Source organism: Electrophorus electricus, chromosome 15 (assembly GCF_041902795.1).
Source record: "Electrophorus electricus isolate QZ-2024a chromosome 15, ASM4190279v1, whole genome shotgun sequence".
NCBI classification, from domain to species: Eukaryota; Metazoa; Chordata; class Actinopteri; order Gymnotiformes; family Gymnotidae; genus Electrophorus; species Electrophorus electricus.
In genome coordinates, this window is record NC_137511.1 from 11,298,779 (window position 1) to 11,325,000 (window position 26,222).

The window sequence follows — 26,222 nt, forward strand, 5'->3', positions numbered from 1 at the left end:
TGAAGAAAGGAAGAGAGAACAAAAAAAGGAGAGAAAGAGGGAGACCAAGACTGTGTGTGTGTGTGTGTGTGAGAGAGAGAGAGAGAGAGAGAGAGAGAGAGAGAGAGAGAGAGAGAGAGAGAGAGAGAGAGAGAGAGAGAGAGAAAGGATCATAGAGACGGGAGTATGTGAATTACCATGTGATCCACACAGGCTCTGTTGCTCTGACCTGGTTTCATTAGTTTTTAGTTGGAAAAAACACTTTCATACAAAAACATGCACACACGCACACGTGCGCGCACGCGCACACTCACTCAAATCAGTTCCTCAGCCAACATTCAAACCCTGCAGAGAGCGCAGGCACGTGTGTGTGTGTGTGTGTGTGTGTGTGTGTGTGTGTGTGTGTGTGTGCGCGTGTGCATGCGTGTGCGGTATATGACACACACACACACACACACACACAGTTATTAGAGCAGGAAAATGAGTCAGTGTGTCTGTGCAGCAAAGTCACAGGTTGAACAAACTAATGCTTTTTCACTGGTGCTCAATATATATACAGTACTATGCAAAAGTCTTAGAGCAACATTAGATTAGCTGTTTCAGCAATGTTATAATGACCATATATAATTATTTCTATTAATATACAGAGACAATACAGGAAATGTTTAAAAAACAAATTTCAGAACAAAATGGCTTCTATAGGCAAAAGTCAATATTTATTGTGATCTCTTTAAGCACATCTTGAACTCTTTTGGGGAGACTGTCCTGAAGTTTTCTGAAGTAATCTTGTATATTATAGCAGGCTTCTTTCAACACTTCCCAGAGTTTTTCTTTAGATTTAGGCTGCATTTTCCTGCTATTGCTTAATTGTTAAGGGAGGTCACACTAAATACTCGCCACTGTATCTTATAGAAGCTGTTTTTTAATACTGCATAAAAAGTTCCAGTATTTTCTGTTTGTATTCTAATAAAGAGACTGAGATTTAATTATATATGGTCACTACCATTGCTAAAATAACAACTCCAATGACCTAAGACTTATGCACAGCACTGTACAAAGCACAAATTATACAGAGACAATGGCAGGGGTCACATTTCTAGGTAGGAAGGATATATATGTGTTTTGACCCAACCAAACTGTTGTTTTTACGTCTTGGGGGTGGGGGTGGGGGGTTCTGAGTCTTAATTAGGAGGGTCAGACCCCACAATCCCCGCTTGTAATCCGAACCAAGACTGTATATATATCCTACAACTGCTCTGGATATGCTGCATGTAAATGTATTAACAGCCACTAAAATAACTAGCATGAAAGGATCAGTTATCACCCATTCCTCTTTATGCAGTACAGTGGGAGTTGGCTACTGTATTACTTGCAAGAGTTATAATCAGCTGTACATTGGAGAAACCAAGAGTTTCTCAAGAGTATTGTCACTTGTGTGTTTGAGTGCTCAGAGTGGTTCATTTGAGTATTGGAAGTGATGTGGGCAAAATGGGAGATGTGTTTGTATATTCTGGAGTGGCCAGTTTTGAGTATACTGTAGTAATGTTTTGGAGTGTTGAAATATAGGAAGTGTAGTGTTGGATTATTGGAATATTAGTAGTTTTGGATGGTTGATTTGTGGCAGGGTTGTGGCATTTTAAGGTGGAGTGTTGGAACATTGGGTTTGGGATATCTGTGTGAGGGGGCATGGTATTAGCACATTATGGGTGGAGTATTGGAGTGTTGGGCATGGGGTACTGCTATGGTCAATGACAGGTGCTCCAGAGCCACCCTCAGGTGGGGGGGTGGCAACTTTAACTCTCCAAACTGAAGCACTCTGCTTGAGAGTTGAGGTCATTGGTAACAGGAGATTACCTTATGGAGCAGGAATGGTAATATAGACCACAAACCATACAAACACTCTTATGTGCTCTTTCTTTCCCTCTCTTTCTGTCTTATCATGCAGATCGGTGTATGGCTACCTGGTTTTGGATGGCCGGCCGGTAGGGGCCTGACTGTAACTAGTAGAATGGCCTCCTTCAGCTCTATGGACAGACACATCCAGCAGACCAATGACAGACTGCTCTGTATCAAACAGGTAAGCAGGAGCTGCTCAGGGACATACCCACAGTAGTCCTCTCCTCTCCTTTCATCTTCTAATTAATTAGGGAAATAATTCTCATGATGACAATCAATGATGTTTGTACAAATGTTGTGGCATGTGTGTATATACCTGCTGCTGCTTGGTGCATGCGTGTTGTTCAGAGTGGTGTCTGTGGGAGTGTGTTTGTTCAGACTGTTGTGCATGTGTGTGTGTGTGTGTGTGTGTGTGTGCATGCATGTGTTGTGGTTGTGGGTAAGGGGTAGGGGCACTGGTAGCTCAGCGGTTAAGGTACTTGACTTGTAACCAGACAGTTGCTGGTTCAAGCCACCACTGCCAGGTTTCCACTGTTGGGCCCCTAAACCCTCAATTGCTCAAGTTTGTACTCAATCATAGTTGTAAATCGCTTTGTAAATCGCTCAAGTTTGTACTCAATCATAGTTGTAAATCGCTTTGGATAAAAGCGTCAGCGAAATGTAAATGGTTATCTGTGATTTGACTGTGATGTTGATGCCTAGTTTGTGATTGCTGGGACATGCTTGTGCAAATGAACATCTATGGAATGTCAGTACCAGGCACATGCACGCATGCACGCACACACTTGCACTCAAACACACAAGATCCTCTAGACTATGTTACTGACTGTGCCAGTTCACATAATTCAGTGAACACCAGTGCCTGCATGTAAACATACACACCCAGACACAAACAAAGACATCAGAGCAATATATACACGCATAGGCACACATACTACAGCACTGACTACACAATGGTGTATGCCATATATCAGCTCATGGTGTATGCCATATATATCTGCACACCAAATACAAACTCCAGCACCTTTGAGTGCTAGAGATGCACCCACACACACTTGTGTTCAGTTACTGTCATTGTGATGTGTGGATTTGTTACTATGTGTTACTATGTGTGTGTGTATGCATTACACAATAATCATAGTTTTAAACATAGTTCCTAATACAGGAGAAATTGTGTAGTTGTTTATTTCTTATCTTTTTCAGCACTTACAGAACCCGGCAAATTTCCAGACGGCAGCAACAGAGCTTCTTGACTGGTGCTCAGACCAGCGAGCATTTCAGAGGCCCTTTGAGCAAAGCCTTATGGGATGCCTGACGGTGAGGTCAAAGAGTTCATCTAACGATCCGTGACAAACAGCAGAATTTACGACCTGTAACTGTGCAACCAGTAGCAGAAGCCCCTCCTCCCCTAACCACTTAGAAGCACCTCCTCCTGCTCATCCTTATGTCTGAAGAGCTGTAGAGCACTGAACAGTCCTTGGGTTGGGGATGTTACTAATAATCAGTAACTGCTCATTTAAACGACAACTGTCTAGGCCAATCAGAAAACATGACCAACAAACTCTCTCTCATTCACTGTCAAGAATGCCTGTGTATAACCGTGTTTGCAAGAGAGTATGATGGTGAGCGTGAGAGATGGTGTGTGTAAAAGGTTTGATAGTGTGTGAGACAGTATGATGGTGTGTGTAATCGGTTTGATGGTGTGTGTTTGAGAGTATGATGGTGAGTAAGGTAAGACTGAATAATGGCCTCTCATAAAACCCTGCTGTGTTTGTGTGTGTGTGAGTGTGCGTGTGTCCACCCAGTGTAATTAGACCTAGTATCCCCATGCACTGTGTCACTACCCATAAATCCTGAAAAGCAGAATGGCCAACCCCCCCACACACAGACACAGTCCATCCCATTCTAACCACCCCATTCTACCCAAAGCAAGCATGGACCAGATTAGAGCTGCGTGTGTTAAAGTTAGCTTCAAAATACAGTTCACAGAACCCTCCATAAGATGATATTTCTATACAATTTCTTATATATTTCTTATACAATTCTGGCAAATATATCTTTCTTTTACTGTGTGATTTTGTGTGTCTCAGAGAGTGCTGTAGTGTGGTGTGGGTTGAGTCGAAGCTGGTAATTACACACTGTGGAGACATGGGGCCTCCCTGCTGTACCACCAGGTGTAACCTGGCACAGAATCTGCAGAGTGATTGTATTGTGTTTGTGTGTAACATTTTTTGTATCTATAGTATATGATATGGTGTGGGTGGGTGTGCGTGTGTGTCTGTCACTTGTTCTGAGTAGTGGTTAGAATGGGATGTGTGAGTCTGTGTATGTGTGCGTGGTTGTGTTTTTGTGTCTGTGTGTGCTTGTTAGTTGTGTGTGTGTGTGTGTGTGTGGTGGGGTGGGGGGAGGGTTGGCCATGCTGCTTTTGAGGAATTTATCGGATTTATCAGTGGTGACGCATTGCATGCAGATACTGGGGCTAATTACACTGTGTGGTTTGCGTGTGTGTGTGTGTGTGTGTGTGTGTGTGTGTGTGTGTGTGTGTGTGTGTGTGGAGAACACCCTGCATGTGTAACTGTTTATGTAATCTTTATCTACATGGGGTGTATGTATTAAGTGTGGTGTGTGTGTGTGTCTGTAATGCTGTGTAGCACTCTTCAGAGGCCTGCTGGTCTCGTCCTGTTCCAGACTAAGCCATTCCACACCACTGCTTCTCTCTTTTTTTAAATGAATCATTCGCAATTAAGCACACTTCATACTACACAACTTTCACCAATGTTTCACTGTCAGGACCAACACCTGATCTTGAAAGCATGTTTGGAAGGTATTCAAGAGAGAGGCAGAATGTTGGCAGATAAGTTCTGCTCAATTGTCATTCTATAATGTTGGATCAAAACAATTAGTGGAAAAGGATGAGCACTAGAGCTCCATCTGAGAATAGTGAGCATGATAATGATTCTGGAAAACAGGCTTTCCTTCCGTGTAAATGCGAGCAGGTTTAAATATAGACTCTGAGCTCAGGGAGTCTTGTTCACTCCCACTAATGTTCCTGCCCTAGAGAGGTACAGAGTGCAAGTTTATTCCATTGACTGCTTTAAAGTCAAATGTGTAGTTCTAATGTAGTAGTTTATCAGAAACACTAATTAATTTATAAAGTAAGCAATTAATTTATGAGTGTATGGATTAGCCTGTTGGTGTTTGCTAAACTAAATTTGGGGATATGAGGTCATTAATACTGGCTATTCAGTACTGTTCATGTAAAACATTGTTAGAAGTTAAGATGGAGTAAAGAGTCTCACTTCCTCTGTCTGGATGTCTCACTCCCACAGGTGGTGAGCCGTGTAGCCACTCAGCGAGGGTTTGATATGGATTTGGGGTATCGGCTGCTGGCTGTGTGCGCTGCCAACAGGGAAAAGTTCACGCCCAAATCTGCAGGTAGGACAGGATAATCTCACACTTCCCCTGCTCTCTCTCTCCTCCCCTTTCAGTGCTGTCCTCTTTCCCCTCCTCTTCATGTGGATGAGTTTTGGCACTGCACTGTTCTGAAAAAATAATCTCAGCAGTTTGGTCTGTCTCAAACTGACAGCTTCTATCATATTTCTATTGGCAGCTCATGATGGTTAGATCACACAGACTCTGTTTTTTCTGTATTGTGTTTTATTTGCTTGATTTTTCAATTCCTAAAATCACTGTGCACACTACACTTTTAGACAACGTTCACAAAATACATCTGTGTGAGCACGTAAGTATAAACACTTACAAAACACGGTTGGCAGTAAGAATGGGACGTATCATTCCTGTGTGTGCCTTATAGCCCTGACATGCATTTGAGCAGTGATGAGACTAATTGTGCTGCTGTCTGAGGATTTCAGCTTCTGTTGCTCTTTCTGCTGTAATCCTCTGGTGGATAATTGGCTGTAATTGATGTTTACTTTAATTGTTGCTGTGGAAGGTCTATGTTATCGTCTGAGAATGTTTCTGACCTCACCAGCCACTTGCAAAGTGTGCTCACTAGTACACCATTGAAACCTCTCTGTTGTTGCTTGTCGTTGAATGCCTCTGTGTTTTGGGGCCTTCCATGACTTCACTGTTATATACCAGGTCTTCTGTCATGATTACAGTCCCTTCACTGGCTCACTGTACACCTCCTGGAACTTTTCACTGAGTTACTATAGTGAAGAACACTGTAGATTCCAGTTGTTTTACACCAGTTAAGACAATTTTTTTTCTGCAAGAGATGTCAGACTACAATGTAATGCTAAACACACATGAACAGGTGCTTGTATTTTGCAGCAAGCTGAAGAATGTAGATTCCAGCTGTTTAGCATTAAGTTAATAAGGCTGATTCAGACTGTCTAAAGAATATACATACTGTTTAGAGATGCACAGATTTATCGACCAACTATAGGCATTGGCTGATAGACCAAAAATTGGCTGATGGTTAACAATGATTTGAAATTTACCACAGTTAAGACCCATCAATCTTGAGCATCGCATATGTGATAGGTGTGCACATAGAAGTGTCTACTGTGTGAAATTTTTCTCCTTTGTGAAAGCAACATTAAATATGTATTTTGCAAACATTCCTCTATGAAAATTTCACAAGGAGCATCTACTATTAAAAATTTTAACACTACCAATTTGATTGCTAACCTCAATACGTGGCAGAGGAATGAATCTGAAAACATTTAAATCTGGTCCAGTCAAGAAGACTGCAGTAATGCTAAATAACGCTTCTCACTAAAACAAGCAGTGTTACTGCACGATAGCAAAAGAAAATATAGTTCAGATAGCACAAAGTCAACTTCAAATGAAAGTGAATGTAATCCCCTCTTTAGTTCTATATCGATCAAAAGAGTGAGACATATATTCATTTCAGTCAACAATGATGGAAATAACTGTTTTGCAGAATAGAACTAACTGTTGCATTACATTTCAGTTGAAAGTTGCAAATCAAAGCAAAGGTTAAATAGAGCTCTTTACAACAGCTGTTATCACAAAGCATCTTAACATGCATCTGGGTCCAAGCCACAATATAGCAAGCCAAAGGGGACAGTGGTGAGGGAAAAACTCCTTACGTCTGATAAGAAGAAACTTCATCTGGAACCAAGACTCCAAAAGGGGAACCTATCCTCGTCTGGTCAACACCGGACAGTATGATGACATTTTTAGTGAGCAAAAAATAACAACATATGTGATCTAGGAATAATGATCACAGCAAGTGGGGGGATTATATTGGCATTGTCTCTAATTCTGAAGTGTGACATGGCAATAGTGTGTCAAGTACCAGGTCTGGTGTGTCAAGTACCAGGCCAGTTTGGGAAAGTCAAGGGTCTCCTCCGTCAGGCACACAGTAGCAAACAGCCTCATCGTGGTCCAGGTACAGGTGGGCAGGAAAGCAGATGACCTCATGGTAGTAGATTCTGGTCCAGGGACATGACAGGGAGGCTCAGTCTCAGTTGGATTCCACCTGAAAGGCTAGAGAGGCTTGATCTCCATTGGATTCCAGCTAAAGGAACAGGGAAGACTCAGAGACCAAAGAGAGGAAGAAGGACAGACAGGAAGAGAAAGGATGTATATTTGTATTAGATGTGCAAACAAATACATATGTGAGCACAGTACATATAATTGAAAGTTGGCTAGAAGATCAAGCAATATAGTTATGATCTAGCTCGGTTTATGGATTGGCGGTGTATCAGGATCCAATTCTGAGGCAGGGTGCGCAGTCCAAAAATGGGGTGTTGAGGCAGGAATAAAGAAATGTTTGGCAAAAGTGTAGAGGCAGAGAATAAAATGGCAAAATGGAGAGAAGAGGATAAACAATACAGTAAATAGTCACTTACTATAGTGATGAATGTGGCAACATTCATTACTGAAAAAATGTGTACAGGTCAGAATGACTTGACCCAGTGTGAGGACCCCGATGAGGGGCATGGGTGTAGCCCTGATGGAAAGGGCAGTTGTGTGCGAAGGGACACATGGACAGTGTCACGCCTCTGAAGGGGAGGTTGGTGTGACAGAGCTCATCACTTAGGATGGCCAGAGAGCTGGCTCTTTGGTTCAATGGTCAGAACTCATGTTTACTTCCTGTCAGCCTTGGGTTTGAGTCCTGGGTAGGGTGGCTGCCTTCAGCCTTTGTTACAAGGTGATGTTTGATTATAGACCTTAATAGCTAAGTTCTATATGATAGAGCTTTAACTAGTTTTAATGATCTAGGAATATAGCTAATCCATGTTTATTTTATCCCTGTGGAAGCAATCCCTGTTTTAGTTATATACTAATCAAAAGACTGAGGATAAGGCCATACGTTTCCATCAACAATGATGGAAATCACTTCCTTACAGAGTAGAACTGTTCTATCATGACACAGAAATAAGTATTAGATTCAATGGTATCATTGTGCAGAGTACAGGTACAGTGCCAATGATGCACAGTCATAGAGCATAATGTTATATAATATGTATGGAAAAACCATGTACAAAACAAGCAGATGCTTTATGTGTTATGATGACCCCAAGGGAGTGTCTTTAAAATGCTGATTTTGCAAAAGAGTAACACTTTTAAAAATTCAGTAAATAGGCTTGTTGATCGATACAGTCAACATCAATATATGTTGCAGTTAAGGCATGGACAGTATAATGTATTTTTAATGCAAAGTGAAAGTTTAAAAGCTGTACTGACAAGAATTCATGCTATATTATTTGAGTTTATTTTAATGATATTTTTTTTCAATATTTCATAACCGGCATGTGTATATACATTTTATGGCATTACATCCATGAAACTTGTGTACTAAACATAAACTGCAAGTGTGTGTGACTAAACTGATTCTGAGCTTGGCTCAGCAGAAAGGAAAGTTACAAGGAGACCTTCTGACACTAAATTCACCTCCTGTTAAATCTGGCAACATTGATGTTACTTTTATGAAACATATACGGGAAACAAAAAGCAGACCCAAGAATATATTGCTGAAATGATTTTGACCTTTGATCAACATCATGAAAGTTACAAGGGGATGCACTTTACATTTGTTTGGATTGTAATTTACTTCTTATTTATTAGGGTGGAATCCTTTTGTAACAGCATTCCCCAAACAATTGATATTGTATCAATATTAGCATTGTTTTTGTTTTCAACAAAAATCAACTAGCATTATTGACTAGAAATGTCTGTATTGGTGCATTAATGTTATGATGTTTGTAGCAAAAAGTTTAGAGAAATTCTCATACATTGATTAGGATTCACTCAAATTTCCCTCTTCTAATGGGCAAAATTTCTTTCCTGATGAATGAATCACTGACTCGTTCATTTGGAATGCCACTGACTTCTTTGTACAAACAAATCAGGAAGTCTGTTATGACATTGTCAGAGAGGGGAAGCAATGACTGAGCCGTGTTCAGGATCCTAATTGAATACAGTGTTCCTTTAGATAATGTGATCTTGGAGTTAATGCGTTTAGCTGGACTGTCAGGACCACTGGCTCCATTGCAGACTAGAGCATATGGGCTCAGGCCAGAGCACTGTGGTAATGGAATCACTGAGCAGTTAAGTCGTCAGCATTTCATCTTGACATACCAGATGTATCCAGCATTAGACATCTTTACATATACCATGACAAAATGTGAATCTAAATCTGAATGCCTCAGTAAATGAGGTTATAGTTGGTTTACGAATATTACAAATCATTATCTTATGAGATCTAGGCCAGAGGGAATGCCTTTTTTTGGTCATATATACATATACAGTATAATAAAACACTTATCCCAGCTTCTTTGTGAAGAGGGGTCAGAGCACAGGATTAGCCATTGTACGACACCCCTGGAGCCATGTGGGTTAAGGGCCTTGCTCAAGGATCTAACAGTAGCTGCATACCAGGACTAGGATTCAACCTACAAATTTCTGATTGCTAGCCTAACTTGCTATCCTCTAGCCTACCACTGCCCTTCAGCTTCAGCTTACTTGTTCTCCATTAGTGTTTATATTTTCTTACAAACATGATTTGCATGATTTAACTGCTCTGACTTTGTTTGCTGATGTGTGTTCAGTTGAAACCAGTGTGTGAGGCCCATTTGATCTGCACAGCTCTTTCACTCTGTATTACACTCCCTCCTGTTTGTCTACAGTGTTTAATTTGCCAGATACACAGCACATAACATAACATGCATGTACACACACCATTTATTTCCATACAGAATACTCAGTCTGTGATTTTCCCTGCAGTCTGCTTGTGATTAACACAGAACTTCTTTTGCTCACTATGATTCAGCTCTGGTGTCATCTTGGGTACAGTTCTAGTGCTGTCAGGGTTCAGCTCTGATAGTGTGCAGGTTCAGATGTGGTATTGTCTGGGTCTAGCTCTGGTGTGGTTTGGGTTTACAGCCAACATGCCTGGAAACAGCATGCTTCTCCCTCCTCAGCCAGCTGAAACTCAAACTCCCTGCTTCAGTCCAGACAAATCGAGAATAAAGACAGCCCACACTGCTAAGGGAGTTAATTCCACCATCTGGGTACTAATTCAGATAAGACTCTTGAGACATGCCTTCTCTGACTTGAGGGGCAGTGTTTTTTATATGCTTTACTTGAGGCACGAAGGGTGTGAGATATGGTACAGGTAAGAGAAGTGCTTTCAGGTAGGAAGGGGCATGTCCATTTATGGCTTTGTAGGCTAATGTCAGGTTTTAAAATCTGATAATAATTATAGTTATAATAATAATAAACTGGTCAGCTGCTTAATGTGGTTGTCAAATGACAGGGATTCGTCAAATATAACATCTAAATTCTGCATGCTTTAGGTGGGCAGCAGAGGAAAAAAGCCCAAGGCTTCATTTACTAAAAGGGGTAAAACGTTATCTGGAGCAACAACCAAAACCTCTCTTAATAGCATTAAAGCTGTAAGAAATAATTTGCTGTCCAATCCGTGATAACATCCAATCTAAGAGCCCAGATAACCTATGAACCTCATTAGGTTTAAATGCAAAGTAGAGCTGAATATCATCGGCAAATATGTGATATGCAATATTGCTGATATGATGTTTTATAATCTGTCCCAAAGGCTGCATGTATAAAGAAAGTAGCAGGGGCCCCAAAACCAAACCATGCTGGACACCACAGGATAAGGGAGAGGAAACTCCAATAGACACAGTACACAGTACAACTTCTCTCAGAAATAAAATATATGAAGCAGACTAAGGCTATACCTTAAATATGGTGGTCTACTCTGGCAAACACTTGAACTAAGGTCGAGTAACATTAGCACAGAATAGTTACCTGCATCAAAGGATATTAACATATCATTCAAGTCTCTCAAAAATGCAATCTCAGTAGAGTGCCATTTCCAAAAGCCAGACATATCATGGCTCTTGTGCCTCTTCAAAGCAGCAGTGAGTTGTTTGGCCACAACTTTCTCTAAAATCTTTGCTAAAAATGATTTTAAAATGATTTTTTAAAAAGTTTAGAAAAAAATGATTTTAAAAAAGTTTAGAAATAGGTCTATAGTTCTCGTGTACAGCAGGGTCTAAATTTGGTTTCTTCACTAATGGCTTGATATACGCATATATAAAATAGGAAAGGACACATCCTGTACACAATGAATTAATAATAGACAATACCGCAAAGCCAATAACAGGTAGAGCTTTTAAAAATAACGAAGATGTTATTATATTCAAGGGACTAGATGATGGCTTCATTCTCTTAATCAAATCCATCAAATATCCTAAGATAACAGATTGTAAAGAGTCCAGAACAATAGGATATGAAGGGGGGCTAATGAGCATAAGCAGGTCACAGACTGAACAGTGTACCTGAGAGCTTTTACCTTGTTGACAAAGACTGAAAGAAACATTTTATAATAATCGACAGAAAAAACATTATAAATGTGGAAAAGGGTGGTGAGTGTTATTTATAGTATCAAAATCTTTGGATTTTACTTTGAAGAAGATAGCAATGTAAGCCATCCAGGCTTCCTTTGCTGATACATTGAAAGAAAAACAGAATTTTAAGGTACAAGTGATGTACTCATTGCCCAGTGCCTTTCCATACACTTTCCAGACAGTGGACATCGTCTGTCACCCACGTAGTGTTGCAGATGGCTCTAGTTCTTGCCTTTTGACTTAATTTGTCTTCATCACCTAGCACTGACAGAGAAGTGCTGAGTAATGCTCTGTATCATTTGTCCTACTGAGGTCAAAGTGTTATCAATTCCAAAATTCCTGCATTTAGGATGAAGTGATAGAGGGATAGAAAGACAGAGTGTCAGTGGTCAACAATAGATTTAGGTCCCTAACACAACAAGAAACGAATGTAGGTAACAATTGCTTGGCAGAGCCCCCCCCGCTCTGGAACAATGAGTGAATTATGGGAACAGCCCACTGGTGAAAAAGAATAATTAATTTGAAGTCTTCTCACTTCAAAGATATATTGACTTTATGGATGTAGTGGTCCTTGGTAACATACACAAAAACACACATGACAGAGTACTCTGTCCAGAAACGTCTGTCAGGGTATGTTTGTAAACCATTTTATATATACAATTTAAATTAATTGAATCCAACCCTGAATGCTGATGGTAATTACTGTGTGTGTGTGTGTGTGTGTGTGTGTGTGTGTGTGTGTGTGTGTGTGTGTGTGTGTGTGTGTGTAAGAACCAGAGGTCTGGAGCGGACTGGTCTATCTGTTCTTTGCTCAGCTGGAGCTGGCCCAAGACTCACCCTGTCTCTTGTAACCTCACAATGCACCTCCCCGTCACAGACATGAAATGTGATCTCCGCTCTCTCTCTCTCTCTCTCTCTCTCTCTCTCCTTATTTATCCCTTTCTCTGTGTGTCTCTCTCCCCTTCTTTCTTTCTCCTATCTATATCTCTCTCCTGGTCTCTTTTGGTCCTTGTTTTCTCTCTCTAGCCTCTGGCAAACTAGCTGTATTCTGAGTGAGTACGAACGAGTATCACAGTGTGTGTGTGTGTGTATGGGAGAGAGAAGTATGGTGGAAGAACCAGCATGGATCACAGAAAAAAAGGAGATAACGTCAATAACAGCTGCGTTTAACACAGAAGGCGGTCACATCAGCCACAGCTGCATTTTACACGGGTGAGAAGATTACTATTCGCTTTGCCCTGGTCTTGGACCGCCCCCTCTCTCTCTCTCTCTCTCTCTCTCTCTCTCTCTCTCTCTGTTTGTCTCCTTTCTCATTCTCTCCATCACCCCATCTCTTCCTTTCTCTTTTCTCTTTTTCTCTCTCATTAAAGTGTTTCTATGGCATGTAATGTGGAGTTTCCAGCTAGTTTCTCTCTCTGTCTGCAGTGCTCATGGCCCATGTAGAGGTTACTATCAGTGATTCAGGGTTGGACTGGTTTAGCCTGAAAAGCTTAGATTCAAGGTATGAATTATAGATGAGCAGAGTTCTGTTGCTGGACAACAGACAGAAAGAAATGGTGGATTGAGAAAACTCAGGGGATGAAAGAAAGAATTAGTGAAGGCTTAGAAAGTAACACAGTCAATTGGACATAAAAAGAGAGTGAGTTTTAGTCATTTCAGTGATCATTAAGTAATGGCACTAAATATGGCCAGCAAATTATACTGGATTTGATTGGATACAATATGATTGTATGGGAAAGGAAAGACCACATTGACATAGAGAAACAGGTAAGAAGTTCCTAACTGATGCAGTATTGATGAGATGGAGATGTGGGATAATCCCAGCTCTGCCTGCCAATATGGGACAAATATGGGAGATGAAATTGTTTCCTTGTTCAGCTCAGTCTGGGACATTCGCACCCTGTTTTCTGTCTGTATGTTTATTATATTTTACCTCCACAACAACACTACAACATGCATTACACACTTTACTGGCCTCTCGCTGGTCTGTTGGACTTTGTTTGGGTTCATGTAATCAGTGCAGTTTTATGATCTGTATATGTTTAGCTCTGCCTCTCGATCAGTCTGGTCTCAGTAAACCCTGATGATCTAATGATTACACTATACACACACACACACACACACACACACACACACACACACACTCTAGCAAACATGTCACACATGTACATGTGTCTGTCCAAATGCAATACTATTTTTATGCTTTTGATATTTCTATAGCTAAATATTGCTGAACATAAACCTACATTGAACCTTTGAACTTTTAACCAAATTGAACTTTTAACCAAATGCTCTTCTAGGTTTCATAGAAAACTGTTAAAATAGAAATCCCCTAAAAAAATCCCTAAAAAAATATCATTGTGATATGCAGGAACAAGCACATGGACCTCAGTATGTGCTGTGTGTGTGTGTGTGTGTGTGTGTGTGTGTGTGTGTGTGTATACACACTGCCTGGCCAAAAAAAAGGTCACACACTAATATTTCGTTGGACCACCTTTAGCTTTGATTACAGCACACATTTGCTGTTGCATTGTTTCCACAAGCTTCTGCAATGTTACAACATTTATTTCTGTCCAGAGTTGCATTTAATTTTTCCCCAAGATCTTGTATTGATGATGGGAGATTTGGACCACTGCACAAAGTCTTCTCCAGCACATCCCAAAGATTCTCAATGGGGTTCAGGGGTGGACTCTGTGGTGGCCAATCCATGTGTGAAAATGATGTCTCATGCTCCCTGAACCACTCTTTCACAATGAGCCCGATGAATCCTGGCATTCTCATCTTGGAATTTGCCCGTGCCATCAAGGAAGAAAAAATCCATTGATGGAATAACCTGGTCGTTCAGTATATTCAGGTAGTCAGCTGACCTCATTCTTTGGGCACATAACGTTGCTGAACCTAGACCTGACCAACTGCAGCAACCCCAGATCATAGCACTGCCCCCACAGGCTTGTACGGTAGGCACTAGGAATGATGGGTGCATCACTTCAGCAGCCTCTCTTCTTACCCTGATGCACCCATCACTCTGGAACAGGGTAACTCTGGACTCATCAGACCACAGACCACCTTCCATTGCTCCAGAATCCAATCTTTATGCTCACAAGCAATTTGAAGCCATTTTTTGCTGGTTAGCCGCACTGACAAGTGGCTTTCTTAAGGCTACACAGCTGTTTAGTCCCAATCCCTTGAGTTCCCTTTGCATTGTGCATGTGGAAATGCTCTTACTTTCACGATTAAACATACCCCTGAGTTCTACTGTTGTTTTTCTACGATTTGATTTCACCACACGTTTAAGTGATCGCCGATCACGATCATCCACATTCCTTCCTCGAAGACGTTGTTTTTCCCACTGTTCTTCCACTTTTTAATAATGCGTTGGAAAGTTCTTAACCAGATTTTAGTAGTTTCAGCAGTCTCCTTAAATGTTTTCTCTGCTTGATGCATGCCAATAATTTGACCCTTGTGAAACAGATTAACATCTTTTCCACAACGACAGGATGTGTCTTTCAACAGGGTTGTTTAACAAATGAGAAGCTACTCACTGCATCAGTTAGAGTTAAATAACTTGTTGCCAGCTGAAACATAATCACCCATGCAGTAATTATCCAATGGGAGGATCTTACCTATTTGCTTAGTTAAATCCAGGTAGTGACCTTTTTTTGGCCAGGCAATGTGTGTGTGTGTGTGTGTGTGTGTGTGTGTACATATATATGTACATTTCAATATCTTGATATATTTCGACTGTGAATGAAGATCAAGTTATGCATACTTCATGTCAGAGTCTCCCTCATGTGGTTCAGGAGAGTACTGCAGGAGTGTGGGCGTGAAACAGAATGTGTCTGAACTATTGCTGAGCTATAGCTACGGGCTATTGCTCCCTCTTGTCTGTTCCTCTCTTGTCTGTTCCCCTCTCTCTCTCACTCGCGCTCTCACGCTCTCTTAATGCCACACATGCTAGCCAGCTGAAAGTATTTCTTTATTGTTCATTTTTAACATATTTTCAAAGGTTCATGCATTCAATGGACGCCTAGATAAACACAAACACATGCACACACACAAACACAGATGCATTATTGATTCATGCTGTACTGTCTGACAGGCATCTCTTTCTGTCTGGCTTTATTAATTTCCCATTCTGTATATCTCTCTCCCTGCCTGTCTCTGTTGGAAAGGATGTTAGAGTCACAGAGATTGAAGTGGACCATAAAACTCACAAACACAACCACAGCCATCAGACACACACACACACACACTCATACACACACACACAAACACAGCCATCTAATCATGGAGTGTGTATGGGTGGTTCATTGGAGATCAGAGCTTCAGTTGCTCGCCTTGAGGGTTTCATGAGGCACTGAAAAAGAGAGTGACAGAGAGAGAGAGAGAGAGAGAGAGAGAGAGAGAGAGAGAGCGAGAGAGAGAGAGAGAGAAAGCAGTGTTGTTGTTTTTTTAAGCCTGTGGCTTTATATGGAGTAGGACAAAGCATTGATAGCTTTGATCCTGGTCAAAGTTCACCCAGTTGAAAGTGGTCTTATCAGCTGGACATTCAGAGCAGGACTGGCAAGGGGTCTGTGTTTCAATTACAAACCAAACACTTCCTTCTAGTAACTCACATAATCACTTGGAGTCATGAAAAGGGGAAATTGCTAAGTGTGTTCACTGAGTGTTTACCGAGCATGTTTACTGAATGTGTTTACCGACGCCACTGCTGATTGGTCGTACCTGGTCAAAACCAGAGTGAAATTCTTCAGGGTTTGTTTTCTTCCTTTAATAATGTGTAGTCTTACATTTCCTCCATTCCTTTATGACCAGTCTCCATCCTTCACTCTTCTACCTCCATCCCTCCATCTTTCTCTTCAACCTTCACCACTCCTTCTCCTCTACCGCCATCCTTCCATCTCTCTCTCCTCTACCTTTTATACCTTTATTTGATTCTCCTCTGCTGCTGGAGAAAAGGAAAAGTCTTTCAGTGAATCACTGCTAAAGAGGAGACCAGTGGGATCTGTTAGTGTCACTTTAACTCTGCTGAAGAGTCACACAGGCAGCACCGTACCTTTTACACCGGCTGGGGTACCTCTGCATAGTGTGTGCTTCTACTTAGAGTGTGTGTGCTTTTGCGCAGTGTGTGTTTTGCAGCTGTCTTGACCTTGTTTCAGAGTTGAGTTGAAGAACTGTTAGGATCCACCAGTTCTCTGCCAGTAGCACAGGGCCATGATATCAGCTGCAGTATCAGGAAAAATAAAGCATATGTCTGATGATTGGGCCAGTTTAAAAGAATCCATCTATGTAAAAGGCAAAGGACTGACACACTTGTGCACAGGAGGGCTACTTCCACCTTTGACACACCAATTCAACTTCTAAAATTGAACCTTAAAAAACAATGACTTAAACATCTGTATTTGTGATTAATTTTGTAGTTATGCTTTGTAGTTCTGTTTTTTTTTTAAATCAGCTAAATAAACAAACAAATAAATAAATGTTGCATGTGCTTTTTAAACTAACATCTCTCCAAAAACTGCCATAACAGAGTGCTGTCCACAAATAAGATCGGTCACATCATATCATTCTTGAAGTGAGCGTGCTGTTCATTGTTTGACGTATTAAGCTTCTTGTTTAATTAAATCATGATTATACCAATGTGAAATTATAAGACAGGTCAAATATGAATACAATCCGAATACATTATTGCTGTTATGTTGGGCGATGCAGTCATGGCTCAACAGAGACTGCAGCAGAAGACTCTGCACATGGCCCAGGGGGGCTCTGGTCTTCAGAGTGATGGAACCTGCTCTGAATCAGAACTACCTGAGGCCTCTTGCTCACACATCAAGAACCCAGTAGCAGAGTGAAGAGCTCACTCCGAGTGAGTTCAGTTTACAGATTTTCGAGGTATGATGGTGTTGAATGCTGAGCTAAAGTATATGAACAGCATTCTAATGTGTCCATGCTGTCACAGTGGCATAAAGTCATGTGGATGGCAGCCTCTGTGAAGTGGTTTTGCTTGACAGTTGGAGGGAGTGCGATTGTTATTAAGGCACATGACCAAGGGCTTCATTGTAACCAGAATGATGGTTCCTCATTTGAGCAAGTAAGGACAGCAGTCTGCTCCAGGAAAATGGTGATGATGTCCCTGAAGACATCAGCTAGGTGGGGGACGCACTTCTGGAACATGTGACCCAGAATGCTGTCGGGTCCAGCAGCTTTGTGTGGTTTCACCCTTAGTGGGTCCTGCTTACATCAGCCATAGTCATAGACAGCACCTGGTCTCCAATGGGATGTGTGATCCTCTCTGCTGCGTAAGGTTTCATTATCCACTCTTACTATGGAGCCAGTGACAGGTAATGCCTATTCTTCCAGCGCCATGTGATTCTCATATGCAGCAGCATCCATAAATCTGCTGCAGTCAGTGCAGCTGAAACAGTGCTGCAGAGCTGAAACAGCTCCTTCTGTCTTCACTTTTATGGGTTTTCTGACTGTTTGTTTTTCCCAGTTTCAGCAGTGGTTGTTGTGAGGCATCAGTAGTACAGAGTCTGAGCTGGAGGCAGAGGACAGTCCTGTGTGCGCCTTTTGTGTTCATGTAAACATAAGCCAGTGTTGTTGGGATGAAATGTTTGTAAAATTTGAGAATGTTTGTTTTTCAGATTCACATGGTTGAAATTGAATAGAACAACAATGAATTGCTCCGAGTGTTTGTTCTGGAGTAAGCTGGCTGTCATATACTGCCTCCAGTGTGTCCTTGGCAATAGCATTTGGTGCTGTGTAAACTAATTATGTAGATGGCCCAAAATTCCCTGTGGTGGAAATGGGGGTGTCACTTTTTTGTCTATTCTACTGCTGCAGAGCTATAGCTACAAACGACAGATGCGTTCATGCACAAACCTTTGTTCCCAGACGCACAGTTCACTTCCTCTGGTCCTCCCAGACAAAGGGTTGCTGTTTGTGACTACAGATGTTGGAAGGATTAATGGTGGTCCCAGCATATATCATTCTTAGTCCAATACAATTCTTTACAATTCTTAGTCGTATACAATTAAACTAGACTTGATGCATCACATTTAGTTTTTCATGTTGATTTTAATAATTACAGTAGTATTTAACCAAATCATTTGAGTATTAGGAACAGAGCAAATATGAAGCGGTAATGTCATTATATGCCTATTAAGTTTACATGTAAAAATCATATATTCTGCAAATGCAGCTTTGGCCTATTAAATAATTAGGTGGCACTAACCCATTTATAAAACCCTGGACATGCCACTGAATTTGAGTTTGTCAGTTTGATCGGCTGTCTTGGGTAGGAGTTTTTTTGGTGTTTTTTTTTTTGCGGAGTGGGTGTATTATCACAAGGCTCCACTAGAAGCACAACACACTTGACATTTCTCTCTACAAAGGAGATTCAGATGACAAGCTCTTTTTCCCTGCAGTGAGCTGTATGTCCTGCAGTCTTTGGTGCTACACTGGTCCCTGCTGGCCAAAATAAAAATCACTGCAGCATTGTTATTCAAAGCCCATGCTAGTCAGGTTGCTGGTTTCCCTGCTGTAACACACTTTATTTAATTGAGAGAGTTTGCTATTGAATCGGTGTGAAGGGGTGAAAGGGGTGTGCGTGTTATACTGCATGTGTTCATGACTGTGTGTGTGTGTGTGTGTGTGTGTGTGTGTGTGTGTGTGTGTGTGTGTGTAGCTCTCCTGTCTTCATGGTGTGAGGAGTTGGGGCGGCTCCTCCTGCTTCGGCACCAGAGGAACAGACAGAACGATCCTGCGGCAAAAACTCCCATACAGAGCAGCATGAAACCCGCACTTAGCCATGGGTCAGTCTCACGCACACACACACCAGCCTGAGTAGCACTGAAACCAGCACATAACCATTAGTATTTCACACATAGGCATGCATACATTCATGCATGCATGCACAAACATGCACGCACGCACGCACACAGACCAGCTTGAGTAACACTGAAACCAGCACTTAACCACATATCAGACGAGCGCGCATGCGCACACACAAATATCAGCCTAATCAGCAAGAAAACACTACTTAACCACTGATCGAGCACTCACACTCACATTTTTATCCTCTTAATAATGTTAGAACCTCTATATTGTAATTATCATTTATCCTTATTATCCCTATTTATTCAGTAAGTTGTACACCTGAATTCTTGTCTGTATTCTCTTTCTGTTTCTATAGCGATGGATCTTATCCATTTGATTCTGTTCCTTGGCAACAGAACACTAATCAGGCACCTGGATCAGTCTCTGTAGTAACCACTGTCTGGGGTGTGACCAACACCTCCCAGAGTCAGGTGAGTGTGTCAGGTGAGAGTAATTGTTGTTTGTGGGTATTCATATATGTGGGTATTCATATATGTGTTTGTGTGTGTATGTGTTAGGTTTTGGGGAACAATATGACAAATCCCAACCCCCATATGAACCCTGCTAGTAACCCAATGGCTGGAGGGATAGGAGGGGCCATGACCCCAGGGCCGTTTCCTGGGCAACAGCAGCAGTTCTCAGCCAAGGGTGGGGGCAATGAGAGCTACATGCAGCAGGGCATGTATGGGAGGGGCAGCTACCCTGAGCCAGGGGCATACGGGGGCAGGTCAGTATCTGGGAAGGGTCATACTCACACTGTGGGGCACTGTAATATTCCACTGTCCTTAAGTTATTTAGTTTTATTATTAATATATATTTTTTTAATTTGTAGAATTATTTGCATTTATATATCGTTAACAATGCTTTTGGTCCAAGTTGGGATTTACTTCATAATATGATGTCTCTCTCTAGTTATGGGGGAGGTACTAATGGCCCTGGTGCAATGGGCATTAATCCAAACTCCCGCCCCCATTCTGACTTCAGCCAACCAGCTGCTGCTGCTGCTGCTGCTGCTGTTGCTGCTGCAGCTGCCACAGCAACTGCTACTGCCACGGCAACAGTTGCTGCCCTTCAAGAGACCCAGAACAAGGACATGAGTCAGTATGGGCCAGTGAGTTAGTCACACACACACACACACACACACACACACACACACACACATACATATATATACAAAAACACAGAGTCAATAAAATTTGAGTGCAGACACTCACAGTTCACAATGCTGCACGCAGTTCCATTACTGCATGCACCCACAGTACACACACCCATGCACACACACAAAATAATGCACTGAGACGCACTAATGATGCACTATATCTTCCTTCCCTAGATGTGCTCTTCGTTCCAGATGGGTGCGAACCAGACGTATGGGGGGCAGTTCCTTAGCACCGCTGCCCCACGAGGACCCCCAGCTCTCCAGAGCTCTCTGACCCCAGGGGGCATGGCAGGTACTCCCATGGGCATTGGACAACCCCGGGGGCAGATGGGGCCTTATGGAGGTCAGAGAATGCCCCAGCAGGGTTACCCCAGTGGCCGCACACAGAACCTGCCTATGAAGAGGCCCTACCCTGGAGATGTGAGTGCACCTGGCCTCTGTGCACCTGTGGGAGGAGCTACATATCAACTAGCCATAAGTGACACCTCCTGTTTCTGTGTTCCCAGGCTAGCTATGGCGGGCAGCAATGTGGACCAAACGGACAGTTTACACCCCAGCAGGGGCAGTACGCTGCACCAAATGGCTCCAGGTCCTTACTCTCCCCTAACTATCCCAGCCAGAGGGTCCCAGGGCAGGGGCAGAACCCTGGGCAGTACCCCCCCAGTGGGCCAGGCCTAGGGCACTTCTATAAGGTTAGTTTACCATCCACCACTAGCACAGTTTATAGAAAGATATGCCAAGAAGTTTAAAATTTTAGCCCTTACCTGGAAACCAACTTATGACAATGTAATATTTCAAATATCATATCTGTGTTTGTGTATGTGTGTGTGCATGCCCTGTGTGCATGCATATGAGTGTGCATGCCCTGTGTGTGTGCATGTGTGCTTACATGTGTGTGAACTCACGCATGTGTGTTTGTGTAGGTGTGTGTGAGCTGCTCTAAAACATGTCCTCTGTCTCTCCAGCAGGAGCCTTTTAACTCTCCGAGTAATAACTTCAGTGGCAGCTTCCAGTACAGTCAGGGGAATACGAGCGGCGTGCGTACACTTATAACACAGCTTTGCCCTCTGTTTTTTCATAGTACAGTTTCCTGGCAAACCAGCTAATATGATAATATGCCTTGCTAGTATGACTATCTGAGACCCTCTGGGTTGTTGTAATAGGTGTATTATTTGCATTATGTTTACAGCCTACAAGGCCAATGGGTAACTACTCCCATTCTCCATTGCCGGGGAACCCCACGCCCCCGATGACCCCAGGAAATAGTATTCCATCATATCTGTCACCAAGTCCGGATGTTAAACCTCCCTTCCCTCCAGACATCAAACCTGGCATGAGCTCTCTGCCGCCCCCCAGTGAGTGCCAAAAGCCACCATGGCTATCAAGACCTTGGAAAATGCCCTCCTGTTGAGTTTATTTCTAAATGTAACTAAATACATCTGAATCTAACATGCAGAGAGCGGCATCAGTCTTTGCACCATTGGACTCTGCACCACACTGAAACCATCGAATAGGCTGTGAAATGTTGTTTGTAGGCATACTTGGCAATGTGTTTCCCTCTTCAAGCTTTTCTGCTGAACTGCTTTTGCTGTGCTGATGTGCTGAAGCTAGAAGGTGCTGTGCTCCTGTGTGCAGGTAGCTGTGGGGAGGAGCTGAGGTTAACATTCCCTGTGCGGGACGGTGTGGTGCTGGAGCCCTTCAGACTGGAACACAACCTGGCCGTCAGTAACCACGTATTCCACCTGCGGCCCTCTGTCCATCAGACCCTGATGTGGAGGTGAGACACAAACACAAACACTCACTAAACACACAAACACTCACTCACTCTCACACACCTTGTGCTTACCTTGTGGAGGTGTGTTTTACTTGCTTGTGGTGACACTCACCTTCATAGATAGCTGCACATGGTCACCTGGCCAGTGTCAGCACTAGGTCTATCTGGACTTGACTAGGTCAATGCCTGAATTACAGCTCCCCACATTTGTTCTGAGGGACTGTCTAAAATTATTTATGGAAAGTTTTGCAAAATCTTACAAAATCTTGTTTATTGTACAAAATGACTTCACAAATGTACGCCACTGAGAAAAAAAGAGATTTAAAAATATGTTTATATGTTTATATGCTTAGCATTTATAATTGGTTATGGGTATTTTAAAGGTAAATTGGATTCAGTGTAAGACCTGCACACTAAAATGTGTATGCGTGTTTGTGTGTGTGTGTGTGTGTGTGTGTGTGTGTGTGTGTGTGTGCGCATGTGTCTCAGGTCTGACTTAGAGCTACAGTTTAAGTGCTACCATCACGAGGACCGTCAGATGAACACTAACTGGCCTGCATCGGTGCAGGTGAGCGTCAATGCCACACCACTCACCATCGAGCGCGGAGACAACAAGACATCCCACAAACCCCTGCTCCTCAAGCAAGTGTGCCAGCCTGGAAGGAACACCATCCAGATCACTGTCACAGCCTGCTGCTGTGTAAGTGGCACTTACAAATCATTTTTCAGTGCAGCTCAGTATGACTAACCTTTTCTCACTGCTGCAAACTGTAATATTCTTAGATTAACATTTTCAGGATAATTACATTATGGGTGTTCTTAAATGGTCTATCATTTAAATACTCTTAGATGCAGTATAATGTTGAGTATATTTCAAGTAACTTCTTGAGTTCACTTAGATAGAGTAACATTTTGCATACATAGTGTTCTATGTGTCGGTAATTAGACAGTCATTTAAGTACTATCAGGTTATCATTTGGAATACATTTATGTCAAGTAATATTTTGACTGTACTTGAATGTACTATCATTTTAGTACTCTGTTGAGTAGCATATTGAATACATATTGACAAATGATTAAAAAAAAAAATCACACTGTCACAGAGGTGTTTGTATTTAAGGTATCTAATGTGTGTGCATTTTTTCCCCCTGTAGTCGCACCTATTCGTGCTGCAGCTGGTGCACAGACCGTCTGTGCGCTCCGTTCTACAGGGTTTACTGAAAAAACGCCTGCTGCCTGCTGAACACTGCATCACTAAAGGTATATGCAATTGTGTATGTTCTAAATAGAGACACAATTACTGCATTTCTAAATATTGACACAATTACTGGAAACAATTACCTCATTACTAAAAATATACAATTATTGTAAACACAATTAATGCATTACTAAAAGAAGATACAATTACTTTAAATACAATTACTGCATATTACAAAAAATATACAATTACTGAAACTGTATTACTACATTACTAAAGATATATAGTTATTGTATTACTGTTACAATTTATAAAGATTACACATTACATTACACACAGCTCTTACAGTTGGATCACTACAAATCGCTACTCTCCTTCCTACATCCATTCCTCATCCCTGTGTACCTGTTTGCAGTGAAGAGAAATTTCAGCAGCGTCGTGGTTTCTGCTGGTACTGGTGGTATAAACAGCGAGGATGGGGTGGAGCAGACAGCCATTAAGGTCTCACTGAAATGTCCCATCACATTCCGGCGGATCCAGCTTCCGTCACGGGGACATGACTGCAAACATGTGCAGGTCAGAGAGACTCGAATACTCCAACACTGAGTACATATTCACACGCAGCCCATCACACATTCAGTATATAGCCATACACAGTACAGGAAACACTAAAAACATAACCACACCCAGTGCCACACACGTTCAGTACAAGCCACTCCCAGTGACACATACACTCAGTACACAGCCATGTCTAGTACTGCACACACTCCAGTACACAACCACACCAGTCAAACATACTCTATTGTGATCTTAACATTGCTATATTGTTACCACTAAATGAATCATAAAATGGAATTTGTATGTGACAAAAGAACAGTTCTTCTGTACATGAACGTCTAGTGAGAAGACCTACATTGACAAACCCAAATGATGATCATCACTGTGTCTTTTCACAGTGTTTCGATTTGGAATCATATTTGCAGCTAAACTGCGAGAGAGGAACCTGGAGATGTCCTGTGTGCAAGTGAGTAGCTCAACATTATAATACAGAAATTAAACATTATATTACAAGCATATTCCATTATTGCAATCATATTAAATTACAAATTACATTAATAAGCAAATATATATCATAATACAATTTCAGCAAATAAGTATAATACAATTCCAGTAATTGTACCTCAGAAAACAATTAAAAATAAAAAACAGTAATATAAAAGAGTAATTTACCCCTGTCATGCAGTGGTTGTTTACTGAGAAAAATTTCTGAGGAGGCTGACACACAAATGAATGCTAATCAGAGCTGTTTTTGTTATCTTACTAGACAATAACACTGTATTTACCAATTCAAAAACACAGCCCATACCAGACCATCACACAGTTAGATCATTCTTCAGCAAATGCTCCACGTTATCCAGCCTTAACCATGAACAAAGAAGGGCTAAGGACACCCACACACACTAGTGAATTGATTCATGACACAACCCTACATAGCTAGCTTTATTGTATTTAAATATGACTGTGTATAAGTATAGAACAAAGCTGGGGTTTTATTTGCATTCTTTTGGACTTTTTAGCAGCTCTTTTATCAGATACAAATGGTAAACCAGAATTTCCTTCTTTATTCTGACTGAGGAGGCTCTGCACCTCTTGTCTACTCCTATTTTCCTGTATGATTTATGAGCACAGTAGCATTGTTTTTCTTAACTGGATTTCATACTTCACTTTGTATTTAGATTTATATTTAACCTTCAATAAATATTTATCAATATCTCACCTAAGACAATACTATGTTAACAAATGGATGATGATTTCTCAACATAATAGTGGTCAGAAGTGTTCAACACTTTTGTTTAAAATATGTAATACATTGCTATGAATGAACTGTAATAAATCACTATGAATTGTAATAAATTGCTATGAATATGTAGATTTGTATGAATGAACTGAATTAATTAACAAATTAACTCGTGTAAGAAATGCTGAAAAGTTAGTTACTTGTACATGACAATAGTTATAGTAACTCACATCAGAAATTAGCTAATGTTAGACTGTGAACCCTATTGATTAAAATTGTAAAGATGTGATGGCTATTGACTGGTTTTTATACACCACTGTAAATCTGCACTGTTGAAAGTTTCTTTTGTCAGATGAATTGTAATGGCACTTTTAGAGAATAGAAGACACTGTTATCTGATCGCTGTTGTCTCTCTCTCCACAGTAAAACCGCCCTGTTAGAGGGTTTGGAGGTCGATCAGTACATGTGGGGAATTTTGAACGCTGTCCAGAAGTACGTTGCCCTTACATCAGCCTGCCCTTTTAGCATTGTTCATTCTTCCATCTAGAGCAATACCGAGTGTTCATCCTTCCATCTAGAGCAATACCCAGTGTTCATCTAAAACTGTACCCAGTGTTTATCCTTATATCTAGAGCAATACCTAGTGTTCATCTAAAACTGTACCCAGTGTT

General features: G+C 41.5%; 1 protein-coding gene across 10 annotated transcripts in view; it reads left to right on the forward strand.

Annotated features, from left to right (window-relative positions):
* Positions 1-26,222, forward strand: part of LOC113581561 (zinc finger MIZ domain-containing protein 1-like) — a 68,394-nt gene that overhangs the window by 33,877 nt on the left and 8,295 nt on the right. For 5 of the 10 annotated variants that reach the window (XM_081697292.1, XM_081697294.1, XM_081697293.1 and 2 more), the window contains 17 exons: positions 1,925-2,056; positions 3,079-3,192; positions 5,205-5,310; positions 19,432-19,558; positions 19,939-20,053; positions 20,141-20,349; positions 20,535-20,733; positions 20,956-21,201; positions 21,288-21,473; positions 21,747-21,818; positions 21,971-22,136; positions 22,417-22,558; positions 23,045-23,255; positions 23,710-23,815; positions 24,169-24,329; positions 24,710-24,777; positions 25,975-26,043. In XM_081697292.1, coding sequence (XP_081553418.1) covers positions 1,988-2,056; positions 3,079-3,192; positions 5,205-5,310; positions 19,432-19,558; positions 19,939-20,053; positions 20,141-20,349; positions 20,535-20,733; positions 20,956-21,201; positions 21,288-21,473; positions 21,747-21,818; positions 21,971-22,136; positions 22,417-22,558; positions 23,045-23,255; positions 23,710-23,815; positions 24,169-24,329; positions 24,710-24,777; positions 25,975-26,043 — 2,366 coding nt within the window. In that variant the 5' untranslated portion in view covers positions 1,925-1,987. Of the gene's footprint in view, positions 1-1,924; positions 2,057-3,078; positions 3,193-5,204; positions 5,311-12,515; positions 12,592-12,770; positions 12,957-19,431; positions 19,559-19,938; positions 20,054-20,140; positions 20,350-20,534; positions 20,734-20,955; positions 21,202-21,287; positions 21,474-21,746; positions 21,819-21,970; positions 22,137-22,416; positions 22,559-23,044; positions 23,256-23,709; positions 23,816-24,168; positions 24,330-24,709; positions 24,778-25,974; positions 26,044-26,222 lie in introns of those variants that run through there. The other 5 variants (XM_035533801.2, XM_081697296.1, XM_035533803.2 and 2 more) reach the window with 5 other exon arrangements.